The 15498-nt window shown below is 48.7% G+C and overlaps 1 protein-coding gene across 1 annotated transcript; it reads right to left on the bottom strand.

The window, feature by feature from the left end:
- Nucleotides 1-242: 242 nt before the first annotated feature.
- LOC149522235 (C-type lectin domain family 2 member D-like) lies at nucleotides 243-15172 on the bottom strand. The gene is made up of 5 exons (XM_089770643.1): nucleotides 13924-15172; nucleotides 11872-11973; nucleotides 6052-6233; nucleotides 3820-3923; nucleotides 243-3613 (listed from the first exon to the last, which is right to left on the bottom strand). Exons 1-5 carry the CDS (start codon nucleotides 13940-13942, stop codon nucleotides 3463-3465), a joined length of 558 nt encoding a protein of 185 aa, XP_089626769.1. The 5' UTR covers nucleotides 13943-15172; the 3' UTR covers nucleotides 243-3462.
- Between the last annotated feature and the right edge of the window lie 326 nt (nucleotides 15173-15498).

The raw sequence follows: 15498 nt of genomic DNA, 5'->3' as shown, positions 1-15498 counted from the left end.
CACCTCTGGCTGTGGGGGAAAGTTCCCTTTCTCCCCGGCTGCCACAGGACCTGGAAGTACTGGGACGCCCAACGTTAGTTTCCTTATTGTTGCCTGATTTAAGGAGGGTGAATATTATTTATTTGTAGTGGTTGGCTTGCCATTTGAACGGAGCAGAAGATAATAAGATTCTCGTCCCAGAATCAGGCTGCACAGAATGTACAGAAGATCCTTGGGGGTATGACAGGATGTTCACACAGATAAAACAGTTGAAAACTTTATTTAAATATATGGACTAGATCAAATAGCAACGTGAGTTATACAATCAGGGTTACAAATGCAGTATCAGCAGTCTAAGATACATACGGGATTATAGCTATAAGCGGTGGTTTAATATACTCACACTTGTTCTCGATAACATGGTGATATGAAATGACAGCCAAGAGTTGCCTCCAGTATGTCAAAATAGGTCTGGTCTGAGTTTTTCAGTTCTTGAGTGTGAGGTGCAGAAGCTTATGCTATAAGGTATTGAAGCTAGCTTAGTTTACTTAACTGACTGATTTAAACCTAGATTAATCTCAGGGCATGTCTACACTACATTCCTCTTTTGAAAGAGGAACGTAAAGGAAGCCGATCGAAAATTCAAATGAAGCGCAGATTTACAAATCTCGTGCTTCATTTGCATAATCACATGAGAGCGCTGTTTCGTAAAAGAGTTTTTCAAAAAAGAAACTGCAGTCTAGATGGGGTTCTCTTGAAAAGAAAACAAAACAAAAACAAAACCTTTTTCAAAAGAACGTACTCCTGAAAAAAAAATTAGGTGTACAGGTTCTTTCAAAAAAGGTTTGTGTGTTTTCCAAAAGAACCCCGTCTAAACTGCCGGTTTTTTTGTGAAAAACTCTTTCAAAAAAAGCGCTCTCACACAATTATGCAAATGAAGCGTGAGATTTGTAAATCTGCGCTTCATATGAATTTTCAATCGGCCTCATTTGCATTCCTCTTTCGAAAGAGAAATGTAGTGTAGACTTAGCCTAAGAGACCATTGGAAAGACAAAGTTTAAAGACAAAGTTTAGAGACTAATCTTAACTCCCAAATCCTCCTGCTCTTTTTCCTCCTCTTCTTCCCTAACTTCTTGAACTAATCAAAATCCTGAATATCTACTATCTGGGAGAAATGTCCCAGAGAAAAATGCTAATTTTGCCTTAGCTTATCATACAGGATATGGCCTGTAGGTCCCTTGCGTTACAGCCAAATTACTTTCATATAAGCAAATAATACTACTATAATAAAGCAAGCGATTACAGAGTACATGTCCCCCTTTGACAGAGAGATTTGTAAAATGATCCCTTTCACACAGGTATGGATGTAAATGGTCAGGGATTTGTGGGGACAATTTCAATGTCATTGTCCACTGCTTGGGGGGGAGGTGTATCAGACAGCAGACACTTTAGATATTCTAGTGCCTTTCTGGGATGTGCACCATATCTATGAATTTGCTGTCATCTATGTTAGGTACCTGTCTAGATCTTTGCTTGCACCTGGTGGAGTGACATTCTGTATATCCCAAAATAATGAAAATAATTCCAACAGCAAATGCTTGGCCTATCACTCATCCTTTTAATCCCACATCCACCACAGGAGTGGCTGAAGACCCATCACCCTCATTCATTAAATTAATGGAGATTGCTTATCTCCTAGAACTGGAAGGGACCTTGAAAGGTCATCAAGTCCAGTCCCCTGCCTTCACAAAGCAGGACCAAGTACCATCCCTGACAAATTTTTGCCCCAAGTCCTCTCTGCAAGAATTGAACTCACAATCCTGGAGTTGGTAGGCTTATGCACAAGCCACCGAGCTATCCCTCCCCCCAATAAGGTGATTGTTTGGCTTCACCCTTATCATTAGTAATTTCTATGAGATGGGTCTCATTACCAGCTAACAATGCCTTTAACTCCAATCCTAGTGAGGAAATACAGACCAGAATTACAGGAATCGCACTGGAACCTCTTTTGATTGGTTGCCACACAAAATTGGCCATTCCAGAGTAGGTCATCCTCTCCATCTTACTTTCCCGTTTGGTCAGCCTCACAAGTGACACATTCTCTGACGATGTTAGCTTTGGGGTCGTTAATGGAACAGACAGCCGCCAACTGTCTGTACATCTCGTTGTCTGAGTCACACACTGGCACTGAGATAGTGAATGAGACATACAAGGAGCAACACATGTGGATCACTTCTTTTCTGACTTTTGAAAACATCTGGGACAATACCAACTCCGCAAATTGTTCATCTTTGATTAGGTGGGATTATAATGCTTTCGTTATTGTGTTGACTACACATTCCACAAATAAAGAGCAGAACATTTTTTTTCCTCAATATTGATCCTTGTACTGAACAGGCTACGTCTAGACTGACATGATTTTCCACAAATGCTTTTAACGGAAAAGTTTTCCGGTAAAAACATTTGCGGAAAAGAGCGTCTAGATTGGCACAGATATTTTTCCACAAAAGCACTTTTTGCAGAAAAGCATCCGTGCCAATCTAGATGCTCTTTTCCGCAAAAAAGCCTCAATCGCCATTTTCGCGATTGGGGCTTTTTTGCGCAAAACAAATCTGAGCTGTCTACACTGGCCCTTTTGCACAAAAGCTTTGCGCAAAAGGACTTTTGCCTGAACAGGAGTAGCTTAGTATTTCCGCAAGAAGCACTGATTTCAGACAGTAGGAAGTCAGTGTTCTTGCAGAAATTCAAGCGGCCAGTGTAGACAGCTGGCATGTTTTTCCGCAAAACCAGTTGCTTTTGCGGAAAAACTTGCCAGTCTAGACACAGCCAACATTTTTAAAATCCAACCAGTTCTGAGGCCACACTCAACTGGCCAAAGAGCTGCACTGGCCAAGCCAACTAGCCACACTCTGCTTGCCAAATACCTGCATGTGGCTAATGGCTAGCATGTTGGACACCACAACAGGCTGATTAATTTAATGTTGTGTCTCATTAACCAGTTGGGTTATAGCATGCACATTCTAAACTGTAAATTGCTCTTCCTGTGACCGTCCCTTGATTCCTGGTAGCACTGGGTTAACTACCCGGTTCACTTCCTCTCGTAACACATGATCTTTATGTTTTTTGAATCTTTCCTTCCCAAAACTGCCTACATGCCTGGCAGGCAGGAGGGCTGTGGTTGTGACATGGCAGCTTAGCTCCTTGGATGCTAGGGAAGGGTGGAGACACAGCATAGCAGCCTGGCTTCCTAGCCTTCAGGGAGGGCTGGGGCTGCAGCACTACAGTCGGGCTTCTTGGCTGCCAGGGAGGGCTGGAGCCCGGGCCACAGCATGGCAACCCCAACACTCCCGGTGGCCAGGAAGGATCGGGCTGGGGGTGGGTGGGTTTTGGCTCCAGGGGTGGGACTGGGGTTTGCTTTCTCCAGCTGGGCCTTAACCCTCCACTCGGAGGTCATGAAGGGAACCGGAACGGATTCCTTTGGGCTCATGATCTCCCTCCCACGACACGCTCCTCTCCCTGGGTAGGGGCATCAGGTTTGCTACAGAGCCATTTCCTCGGCGTGCTGCAGCTGGAGCTGCTAACGTTGAGGTCGTCATCCAGGTAGGCACAGTCGGCTCCTCCTTGTATTTCAAACCTGCAAGCCAGAGGCAGTAGGAGCGAGAGTCAGTATGTGCCAGGCACAGACCGGGGGAGACACCCCAGGAGAGGGAGGGGAGCTACCGCACTCACAGCCCCTCAGGATCCCCCCCATCCCTGCACAGCCCCAGACAGGAGGGGAGGTGAAAGCAGCCAGTGGGGCATTTCCATCAACTCCCACCCAATGCAAAGAAACAGACTCACCGATGGTCGAACTCGGTGCCATTGACCCATCTCCAGACCCCGACTGCGTCCTTCCGGAGGCCGATCCAGTGGTCCAGTCTGCCTGGGTAGGGCAGCAGGGAGCGCTTAGAAACCCAACAAAACCAGCTGTTAGCCCAACTCTGCTGCTCCCCCCCTCTGGCAGCAGGGGATTTCCAGAGGCCTCTTTCACTGTTACTGGGTGAAGGGATCAGATCAGTATTAACCCTTCAGCCGACCAGGTCCTGGGGCTGTGGCACATACTGGGTGAAGCAAGGTCACAATCTGCCAAGTGGCCCCTTCTTGGGGTGCAGCAGGTCCAGAAGGGAGAAGGAGTTGCGGGAGGAGGTGTCATGGCTCCTTCCCCACTCTGGCATGATAAATGCAGAAGTTGGGGCCAGCAAGTGTACCCCAAAGCCTTATCTACCAGGCTTTGGTATAAAACTTCCCCCAAAATCTTAAAACCCTAGATTTTGGGAATAAAACTTCCACTGCCACCACCCAAATATTAGGGGAAGATCATTTGGGAAATCTCACCCCTATTATAAAAATCAGGCACACAATTAACCAATGCCAGGTTAATAAAAATAAAAGAAAATCTTTTATTATTACAACAATATTCCTGTTGCAGCATAAGGATCAGATGGGAAGGTAACAAAATATATTCATGGAGGAATTACACCATGGGCTAGAACTTAGTTAAAAAGAAAAGCCAAACATCTCTTAAGCAGTGCCATTTTTCAGATCCCATAACCAACCCTTAAAACAATAAAGCCTAACGAAAGTACCTAAACTTTACCCTACTTACAGAAAAAGAAGAATTGTTTCTTGGAGAGAGAGAGAGACATGTCTGTCCCCCACTGTAGCTGCAGAGGACTCCCCAGAGACAAAAAAGGAGAAAGGAAAAAACCCAAATTCATTTGTCCCAGTTTGAAAGTCCCACCTACATTCCTACAGGTCACTCCACCTGGCTAGGTGTAGTTAACTCCTTAATCCCCAGGGGTACGTCTAGACTACAGAGTTTTGTCGACAAAAGTGGACTTTTGTCGACAAAACTATACCTGCATCTACACTACCGCTGAGTTCTGTCGATGTAATGTCGACAGAACTCAGCAGTTTTGTCAACGCTGGTAAACCTCATTTTACGAGGCATAACGCCTTCTGTCGACAGAAGGTGTTATTGCATGTAGGGTTGTGTCTAGACTACAGGGTTTTGTCGACAAAGCAGCTTGCTTTGTCGACAGAACTGAATGTGTCTAGACGCTCTTCGTCGACAGAAGTTTTGTCGACAGATACTGTCGACAAAACCCTGTAGTCTAGAGGTACCCCAGGATGCTGGCTAACCCTCATAATCCTGACAGGAGGGCAGACAGACCCCTGCCACCAGGGCAGGGCAGTGGAGGGCAGGGAGCACAGGGCAGGGTGAACTGTCCCCACCCCAACCATGGGGGAACTCTGGGGCTTTGCGGAGCTGGGGAGCAAGGGTAAAAGTAACACATTTCATTCAAGCGCTGTCTCTGTGCAACCTCCACTTTGGGGAGGGGGTCAGGGCAAGAAGTTGGGGAGGGGGCTAAGATAGGACCCTACCTAGTGCCTGCCCTAGGAAGATGCAGGACCAAGGACAACCCCCGCTCTCTCCTGCACTCCAGGCTCCATCTGACCCCACCTCTTACCACCCCTGCTCTATCCCCTCTTCCAAGACCCTTTTCCTCAAGTGACAGGGCCCGGGAGATTACCAGGGTTTAGGGGAGGACTGGGACTGGCAACAGGGGATGCTCCACCCCTGCATTCACTGCGGTGCTACGAAATAGCGTGACCTGGCCCCAGCCCAATGCGCTCCCTCCAGCCCAGCTCCCAGGCACATCCCTCAGGGGAGTGGAGCGGTCTGGGATGGGGATGGCCCAGAACACGGGCATTACAGGCTGCAGCCAGGGCCCCAAGCTGAAGGGGCCCCAGGCACCAGTCCCTAAAGCCCATTTCTTCATCGGGCCTTACTGCTGGGCCTGCAGCTGGCTCTGCCCTGCACAGGGGGAGTCTCAAACTGGGGCTCTGAGCACGTTCAGAGTCAGGGAGCCTGGAGCCCCAGGACCACCCAAGGTTTGACTGCCAAAACCTCACCAACTCTGGCCCGCCCAACTCCCCTCTGTCCTTCAGGGGCTGGGCCCAGCCTGACTCCAGCCCAGCCTGCGGTGCCGGCGATCGCCAGGCTTTGCACAAAGCGTCCGTGCGGCTCACCAGCTGCTGCAGACTCTCAATCGCGGCCAGGGAGGCAGCGTGTGAGGAGCAGTTCTTCTGGCTGTCGGTCCAGTTCCCTTCGGCATTTGAAAAATAGTAGAATTTCCCCTGGATTCTGATCCAGTTCTCTGGGCACCCAGGAGAAGTAGGGGGGCAGGGAGGAGGATGTTTAGATCTTTCCACTAGGAGAAAAAGAGAGAGAGAACGAGAGAGAGAGAGAGAGAGAGAGAGAGAAAGAGATCATTCCCATCTCTCAGTGGAGAACAAGCAGGCACGGGAGCACAGGGACTCTGAGAACAGATCAGACCCGTGGGTTACACGGCTGCTCTCTGAGAGCTGCCAGCACCTGCTGCTTCAAAGCAAATGGCAACACACACACCCTGGTAGGTGGTGAGGGGACAGCCTGCCCAGGGCACTCTGCCCCCTTCCCTCCACCATGCAGGCCTCAATGCAGAAAGGTTCACACAGAGGGGTGACTGGCGTGGACGCACATGAGGGGAGGGGGGACAGACCATGTGACCCTCACCCAGCCCAAGGAAGAGACAAATCCCCTGCCCCCCAGACCCTGCCATTCCCTTCATCTGCTCCGCCCTCTGCTGCTCCCAACCTTGCCCCACCCCTTCCCTCCCTTTGCTCCGTCTTCTCCCTCTTCCCACCAGCCGATGTGCCCAGGGGACTACTGGCCAGGGTTCTGGTGCCGGCAGTGGTGGTGTGGCCTGTTCTGTTCCCTCAGTTGTGTCACTCTGCTTCCCGCCGGTGAGCACATGGGCTATCCTGACCTGCCCCTCTGTAGGGTTGCCAGATGGTGGAAACAAAAATACTAGCGCCCCCTCCCCCCCCCCCAAAAAAAAAACTAGGAGAAAATTCTGTTGAAGGGAAAAAAAAGGGGGAGGGGGGAGACCAAAGTCATTGGTTGGCAGACATTTTGTGCCGGCAACCTTGAGGACCTGGGTAAGCATGGGGACTGGGGTTGGAGGGCTGGGGGTGTTGGGAGCCGGGGGAGGAGGTGGAGGGAGGCCGGGCACTGAGTGTTTGTAGGGTTGCCAGGTGCCCGGCATTTTTGCCTCCTGGCTGGGGAAAAAAATCTGAAAATATTGAACATTTTAGGTGTCTGGTATTCTCTGAATTCTTTTACCGGACAGGAGGTGAAAGTACCGGACTGTCTGGGTGAATACAGGACACCTGACAACCCAGTAATGCCCCGGGATAGCAGAGAGAGCTGGGGCTGGGTTGCTCCATTTCCTCTGCCACTGCTGGTGAGTGTGGTGTGTTGGGGGCTGATCCTTGTTGCTGGTGTCATCCTCCCTCCCCCACTAACTCCCCCATGCCCAGGGGCTTTGGCCCCACCTGCTGCTGGTGGGCCCCTTGTCCCTCCCACCCATGGTGTTGGGTTGCATTTCCTCTGAATACAACAGAAGATTAAGAGTGGTGCAGTAATTCAGCCAGTTCCATGGAGTGGCCACTAGGGGGAATCAGACCCCAACAAGTGGACGTGACCTGTTGGGCTTGCTGCTGCTGCTGGATTTGCTGCTGCTGGGCTTGCTCCCAAAGACCATTTACACCTTAAATCAGGCATGTCCAAAGTCCGGCCCGGGGGCCAATTGCGGCCCGTGTTCCAGTTTAATACGGCCCCCCAGGTAATTTGGCAATATCTATCTTTTATGGCCCCCAACGAATCCATATGTATTGAGATGAATACATTGTAAAATCTCAGTTAATGTCAGTTGGTCTAAATCAGTTATAAATATATTTGGACACAACATGTATACTTGGTGTTATGTTCCTGTTCATATTTTTTGAACTTAAAAGTTGACAGACAACCTTTATTACCAATAATATGTAATGTACTTTACAATGTTCCTGACATATATTTCAGCTTCCTGGATTTTTTTTTCATCTGGCCTTCAGATATGAAAGGCAGAGTGGTTTAACACCTGTTTAGATTTGTCATCTATGTGACGAAATGAAAAGTATGCCATTTGCAATAAACTTTGCATAAAATAGTTAATTTGCATTTCATTTTAATGGTTCAAAGAATGTCAGGCAAAATGGTCAGCCCTCATGCATGTTCACTTCATCAAATCTGGCCCTCTTTGAAAAAAGTTTGGACACCCCTGCCTTAAATCAACTAGAATTCTTTGAGGGGGTCAACAAGCATTCGGACGAAGGGGACTGGACGCGTCTCTGGCTGGAGGGAGGCCATGCTACCTCACCAGACAGTGGCCGGACCAGTTTGGGGGCCTAGGGAACCCTGTTCCAGGACTGGCCTACCAGTGGGTAAAAGCGGGGTCTCTGGCCTATAGCCCAGCTGAGCCGTAGTCTGAATGTCCAGATCCTAGCCCGAAGCAAACCCCAAAAGCAGTTCAGGGGTTCGGGTCTGGAGTCAGGCTGAGCCTCAGCTTAGAAAAGCCGCACCCTTAGTCAGGTCTCGGGGGGAAACCTGCCCCCCAAGGAAAGAGGTGGGGGGGACGCAGGCCCACCCACTCCACTGCGTCCCAGCCCATGGCCCTAACAGTGGCAGTGCGGGGTGCCACTGGGACAGTGGGGATCCTGACCGCAACACACAGACCAGTTGATGTCCATTTCCTCAACCGACCCAATGTTGGCTGTCCTTGGGCCGCTTCCCACTTCTCCCACCTACCTGCCTCAGCCTCTGGTTCTCAGGATCCGCCAGGGACAGTGGGGCTGGCTGTGTGTCCATGGGCTCCAGGTCGGGGTTGATCAGTGGTCCCCACAGCACAGGCCAATCTCCTGGGTCTGCCAGCAGTTGGGGCCACCCAGGCCAGTCTTCAGGGCATGTCAGCAACTGACATGCCCCTTACCAGTCATGGGGGCTTGGCAGCAGCCTAGGACGCCCAATCCAGTCTCCTGGGCCCGGCAGGGGACCTGACGGTACCTGCCTGTCCTCCCTTCTTGGGTGAGGCAGCCGGACCTTTCTTCTAGGGCGCTCGGCTGGAGCATCTGGCTGGCTTGGCCGTTGGGTTCCAACTGAGCGCTGAGCTCCTTTTATACTCGCAGCCCCACCTTTCTGCTTCCTGTGGGTGAGGCTGGGTTGCTCTGGCCAAGCCCACTTAGGGAGAATTTCCTTTTCAGGGTCAGCGGGAGCCCCACGCTGACTCACTACAGGGATCCAGGGGATATAATGCATTTAGATTTCCAGAAAGCCTTTAACAAGGTCCCCCCCTTAAGCAAACTAAACTGTCATGGGATAAGGGGAAAGGTCCTTTCGTGGACTGGTAAATGTTAAGAGACAGGAAACAAAGAGAAGATATACATGATGGCTGCGTCTAGACTGGCAAGACTTTGCGCAAAAGCGGCCGCTTTTGTGCAAAATCTTGCCGCCTGTTTACACTGGCTGCGAGTATTTGCGCAAGAACACTGACTTTGTACTCTACAAAATCAGTGGTTCTTGCGCAGATATTCTGACTCTCCCACTCAGGGATAAGCCCTCTTATGCAAGCATTCTTGTGCAAGAGGGCCAATGTAGACAGACAAGTCAATTTCTTGCGCAAGAAAGCCCGATGGCTAAAATGGCCATCAGAGCTTTCTTGCGCAAGAGAGCATCTACACTGGCATGGATGCTTTTGCGCAAAAGTATTTGCGCAAAATCTTGCCAGTCTAGATGCAGCCAATCAGTTTTCAGAATAGAGAGAGGTAACTAGTGGTGTCCTCCAGGGGTCTGACTTTGGACCAATCCTAGGCAACATATTCATAAATTATCTGAAGAGAGGGGTAAACCGTGCAGTGGCAAAATTTGTGAGTTTCTCTACTTTGCAAACCTTTACCTTTATTTTCAGGTAGTAACTGAACAAGAAATTCAGAATCTCTCCCCATTTTCTTGGTTTTGGCTACCCCTTGTATCAGTCATATCTTGGTTTATAAGAAGATATTGAACCTCATAAAGCATTGAGATACCTTAAGGGTTACATGTTGAATACCAAAAGCCAAGCAACTAGTTTCCTTTGTCTGGCAAAAAGTGCCTTGTCACTTTTACAACTTTGAATGAATTGGCTTTATTAAAAACCAAACCAAACCAAATCATCTGAAGCCTACAAAACAGAGTTTTACAAACCTACAAAACAGAAGTGTTTAAGGAGGTCTTAAAAATCTCACAGAGATGCATACACGCATGCATTCTCCTTTATTTAATCTCCTTTACACTACTTTAATTATTTTTACACAGCTGTGCATAGATCGTGCACATTTTATACATTTGGGTGGTCAAGTCTCAATAGAAACCCTTTCTGCTCTTTTAGCAAATTTAACTAACGTGTTCATAGTCAAATATTAAATCAGATTGTCTCTATGCCTGGTTTATTTACAGACATTTCTTTGGAAAAGTGTCCACTTTTCCTTTAGAAAGGCTGCAAAGAAACCAAGAATTCTTTTCCTATCACGCTTTTCTTCTTTTTAGCATTTTTTACAACATTCTGATGTCTCCATTCCCTCCAGGCTCTGCAGAGTTAACATCTCGCCCTTTTTCCTTAAAATACTTGCTCATCTCCAAAAGGAATAATTCTTTCATTCAGATGTTACCACTCCACATTTTATTCCAGGGATTTGAATTTCCAATGCCTGGACTTACTGCTTTCCTTTACTCCTGCCACTGTGCTCTCAGGACTCTGAACCTGTTTTCCAATCTCGCTAGCTTTCCTGCCTGCTTGTCTGGGCCTGATCCTGATCCTGCTTTCTGTGCTGATCAGCCCCTTTCCACGGACACTGGCTTTGTCCCACTATCAATTTACAGGAGGATGGGCTCCACAGCTACCCCCCACGCCTCCGGGTCCTTTAACATTTTAAATGTCTAATGTTTATCAACTTCTCATCCTAGTTTAACCAATTAGTTGTTGGGACTTACTAATAGTCAGGGCTCACTGAGCCATGGTGAGCCCTGCTCACCAGCACGCGGAGATCACCCGAACTCGGCTCTTCTGGGTTGTAATCCCGGGGCGAGTAGATTACATAGATTGTCGAGACCTGCTAATAGTTCTTAACCTCACTAACAATATTTTCAGCACACAGTATACAATACAAAAACCGCAAACCTGTACCACAGGCCAGGAAGGGGACCCTCAACCTGTCTCAATTTTTATCCTTGAAAGAATTTCATGGGATATCTTTCCAGGGTGAGAAGGCAAAACACCACATTTATTGCCATCATAACATTATTCTGGTATATGCATATTCACACACACAGGCACACATATGCCCACATCCCATCTTGCTGTTGCTTAAAGTTCCACTACAAAGCTTCTGTTAATACAAACTTTTAATTCGTCATATTTTCTTTATAATAGAATCTGTATTCTAATTACTCCTAAGAGCAGCGGTGTGATCATTCTGAATCACAAGGATCCATCTAATCTGTGTCTATGTTAATGTCAGATACAGACACATGCAGTGTCCACCTGATGCATCTTTAGCATGGGCCTAGAAGACTGTTTCTCCCTGCTAACCAGAGAAGGGTGGCCAGCAAAGTTAACGCTGCTTAACATTTATTCTCACACTACCCATTACATACATCAGACATTATAAAACTCTCTTGTCTACAAGAACCCAGGAGCAGGCACTGCAAGGGAGGGATAGCTTAGTGGTTTAAGCATTCACCTGCTAAACCTAGAGTTGTGAGTTCAATCCTTAAGGAGGCCATTTAGAGATCTGTGGTTAAAAATCTGTAAAGGATGGTACTTAGTCCTACTGTGAAGTCCAGCACCTGGACTCAATGACCTTTCAAGGTCCCTACTACAGATAGGAGATAGTCATCACCAAGGCAGAAAGCACCATGCTCCAAGACTGAATCTTCAAGGGGTGGGAACTTACCTCCCAGAGCTGCTGCTAAAGCAATAATGACAACCACTGCGGCCCCAATTACACCTGCGAGGACACCTGGATGTTTCCATAATGCAGGTTGAGCCCCATTATCTGGAAGATAAAACCCATCAGTGAGACCAGAACTGTTGCCATGGGGCTCTGATCTGACCCACCCCATTCTTGATTTCCATAATGGTTCTGTCCCTGCTCTCTACACACTCAGGCTGCAAAGAAGACTCTCACTTACTCCTGCGTGGCTCAGTGAGGGGGGCAGGACAAACAGTCTGGCTGTGTCTACACTGGCCAGCTATTTTGGAAAATCAGCAACTCTTCCGAATAACTTGCCAGCTGTCTACATTGGCCCCTTGAATAGCCAGAAAAGCACTGACGATCTAATATAAAATCGTCAGTGTTTTTCCGGAAAAACTATGCTGCTCCCATTCAAGCAAAAGTCCTTTTCCAGAAAACTGTTTCAGAAAAGGGCCAGTGTAGACAGCAGATATTTCTTTTCCGCAAAAAAGCCCCAATCGCGAAAATGATGATCAGGGCTTTTTTGCGGAAAAGCGCGTCTAGATTGGCCACGGACGCTTTTCCGGAAAAGCATCCTGCCAATGTAGATGCACTTTTTCCAAAAATGCTTATAATGGAAAAGTTTCCATTTTAAGCATTTCCGGAAAAGGGTGCCAGTGTAGATGTAGCCTCTGTGTAATAACATATGGGACAGAAAAGGCAGCTGGGACTGTTGGCTTGCATGGCCCGTGTTCGCCCCCTGGCGTGGCACTCTGGATGCACCTCTTTTCGATTCCCTCTTGCTGTAATAGCTGTTACCAGATTTGCCCGTTACTTTTGGGCATGCTTCTTTATTAGGGTTATTCTTCAGGGGGGCAGGGGTGTTATAATTCTATTAATGTGCTGCTTGTGTTATTTGTGTTCCCATGGGGGCTGTACTTCTCCCTTCTGCCAATTCCCTCCCAATGGGGCTCTCCTGCAGGTTCTAGGTTCCCCAGGGCTGGGCTCTTCCTGCACTAAAATGAGAGGAACACACAGACACACCTACTACCACAGCAGTCTGAGAGGCGGGTTAATCAGCACTCAGCAGCTGAGTCCTTATCTGTCCCTGGACTCAGCAGGCTGGTTGCACAGCAATGCCAAGTTGTGACCCTCCTGCGCCTTTGGACTCCATGGGCTAGTTTAACAGCACTTTAAGTTGCCACCCTCATAAGCCCCCAGGTTCAGCACCTCCCTATCCCATTCCCACACCACAACCACTCTGCAGGTAACCCCCTTGGTGAGCAAACCCCACAGGATTTTTGGGTACTATGGGGGCTGTAGCTTAGATGCAAGGAACATTGTTGCAGCGTGAATGGGGAACCCAACAACAGCCCTGGGGAGGGGAAAGTGAAAAGCAACCAGCTTAGCAATGAAAGTTGTTCCTAGGTAGTAACCGTACAAGGGGAGAGAAACACACACACCAGTTACAATATTAAATCTAACTTATATCTGACTTTACAAACTCTAAGGCTGAAAAGTAATAGGTGTAACGGCATCGCGCAAGAGGGGGCAGTGTAGACTCTTCTTCTTGTGCAAGAGCCTCTTCTGAAAAAAATGGTGGCTCATTAAGTATGCAAATGAGGCTCGGCAATATTCCACGCTTAGCCTTATTTGCATTTTACTCGTGCAAGAAGCCGCGAGTGTAGACATAGCCTTGGAGTGCCAAAGTGGGGAACAGCCTCAACACCTGTAAACCCCCCTCATGCAACACAAAAGTTACAGTTGTTGGGAAATCATGCATTGTTATTTAGGGAACATAAGAAAGAAGGGTCAGAAAAAGAAATCAGGGCGGGAGCAGAGAAGGGACAGCAGTGTATTGCAAGCCCCCTGTTCAGTAATCACGCATGCATGTGAGACTGACAAACAGCCTCTTGTGCTGGGGCACATCCCTGAGATATGAATGTGAGGCTCCCCTTAAAATCAACCCTAACCCCTCTAGGGTCCCTGGGAGAGGAGGCTATGGAACTTAGCGAGAAGGGAATGTGAGCTAGCATGCGATGGAAGCTGTACCTGTGAATCTGGCTGTCATATGAGTCTGCCATGCATGTTATCAGCTCCACCATGGCCGTCAAGACTTTCTTCTGTTCTTCACGTCACGTTCCCTGCTTGCTTTTCCCTGGTTACTCCCGGGCGCTTTTTTTTTTCCCCCTTCAACAAATTTTTATCAAGTTTTTGTCTGGTATTTTTTTAGAAACCATCTGGCAACCCTAGCTGCTGCTGTCCCTGCAGCACTGGGCCTGGGCAATTATCCCCCTTACCTCACCCATCAGCGAGGACACGTTTTCCTACAAGTCTGAGTCAGTCTCAGCCCAGAGCCCCACAGAGGTGGCACTGCTGCGCAGCCAACAGCTACAGCCGGGGCTGAGGCACTCCTTGCTCCGTGGCTCCAGCACAACCCGCCCAGCAGTGGGCAATTCCCCACGGGCTGCATGGCCAGGGTGGGGTGTTCCCAGCTGGCAGGGCGCTGGGTGGCGCAGCCAGGCACTGAGTAGTTCATTGCTGTTGCAGAGCAGGTCCTTTTGACCACAGCCTCACGCGCACAGTGCCCATTCTGCCACACAAAGGCCCCTCACAGAAAATGTAGGCCGCCCACACACTCTGAGAAAGCATAACTTGCAAGTGCACAATGCAGCTTTCAGTGAATGGAAGTGATGCCTTGTAGGCATCAAAGAACAGGGAGGTGAGCATGAGAAGAGAGCACAGCTGCAGAGATAGATAAGACTCTGTTGGCCGGTCCTTGAAGTAGACATAAGGAGATAAGACAACTGTCACACACACTGACCATGCCCGCATCAGGCACTGTCCATGGGGCCACCAGGCGGGCATCATGAAAAATCCTATAGGGCAATATTGCACATTACCAGCCTATCCGGCCCTGCCCAAGAACAGACCCTAATATGGTACCGGACATCAGGTTATGGTATAAAAACCCTCAACCCCTTTGTTCCGAGTGTTGAGGGCATGTGTCTTTTTTGTTTGCCTGGCTGAAGGATTGATCACCCTGAGGCTGTCTCCCCACTCCTCCAAGTTACACACAGGGGTGCACGAGTCCTGAGCATGCTCCGAGTTCTTGTGTGTTTTTATGCTGTTACCGTTGCTGGATTTGTAAGTATCACTTAAATATATTAGTTACTGGTTTGGTTAATAGTTGAATCGTGTTAATCTCACTGGCTACGTCTACATTGGCCCCTTTTCCGGAAGGGGCGTGGTAATTTTTGAAATCGCAATAGGGAAATGCGCGGGGGATTTAAATATCCCCCGCGGCATTTGAATAAAAATGTCCGCCGCTTTTTTCCGGCTTTTAGAAAAGCCGGAAAAGAGCGTCTACACTGGCCCCGATCCTCCGGAAAAAAAGCCCTTTTCCGGAGGATCTTATTCCCTTTTCCGGAGGATCTTTGAAGTAGGAATAAGATGTTCTCAGGACTTTGTGGGGAGCAGGATGGGGGAAAGGGAGAGAGAAATAAGTGGGATGGGGGAAGTGCAGCCGGCATGTCAGGAAGAGGTTCTGGACGAGCCAGAAAAGGGGCTGCCGCCTGGGGCTCCAGGTTCTCCCCCATGCACAGAGGGCCGGAGGCGGCTGCAGCC

Source organism: Pelodiscus sinensis, chromosome 19, assembly GCF_052426305.1.
Source record: "Pelodiscus sinensis isolate ZL-2025 chromosome 19, ASM5242630v1, whole genome shotgun sequence".
NCBI classification, from domain to species: domain Eukaryota; kingdom Metazoa; phylum Chordata; order Testudines; family Trionychidae; genus Pelodiscus; species Pelodiscus sinensis.
Note: the sequence above shows the minus strand (reverse complement) of the source record. Positions and strands in the feature narration are given on the sequence as shown.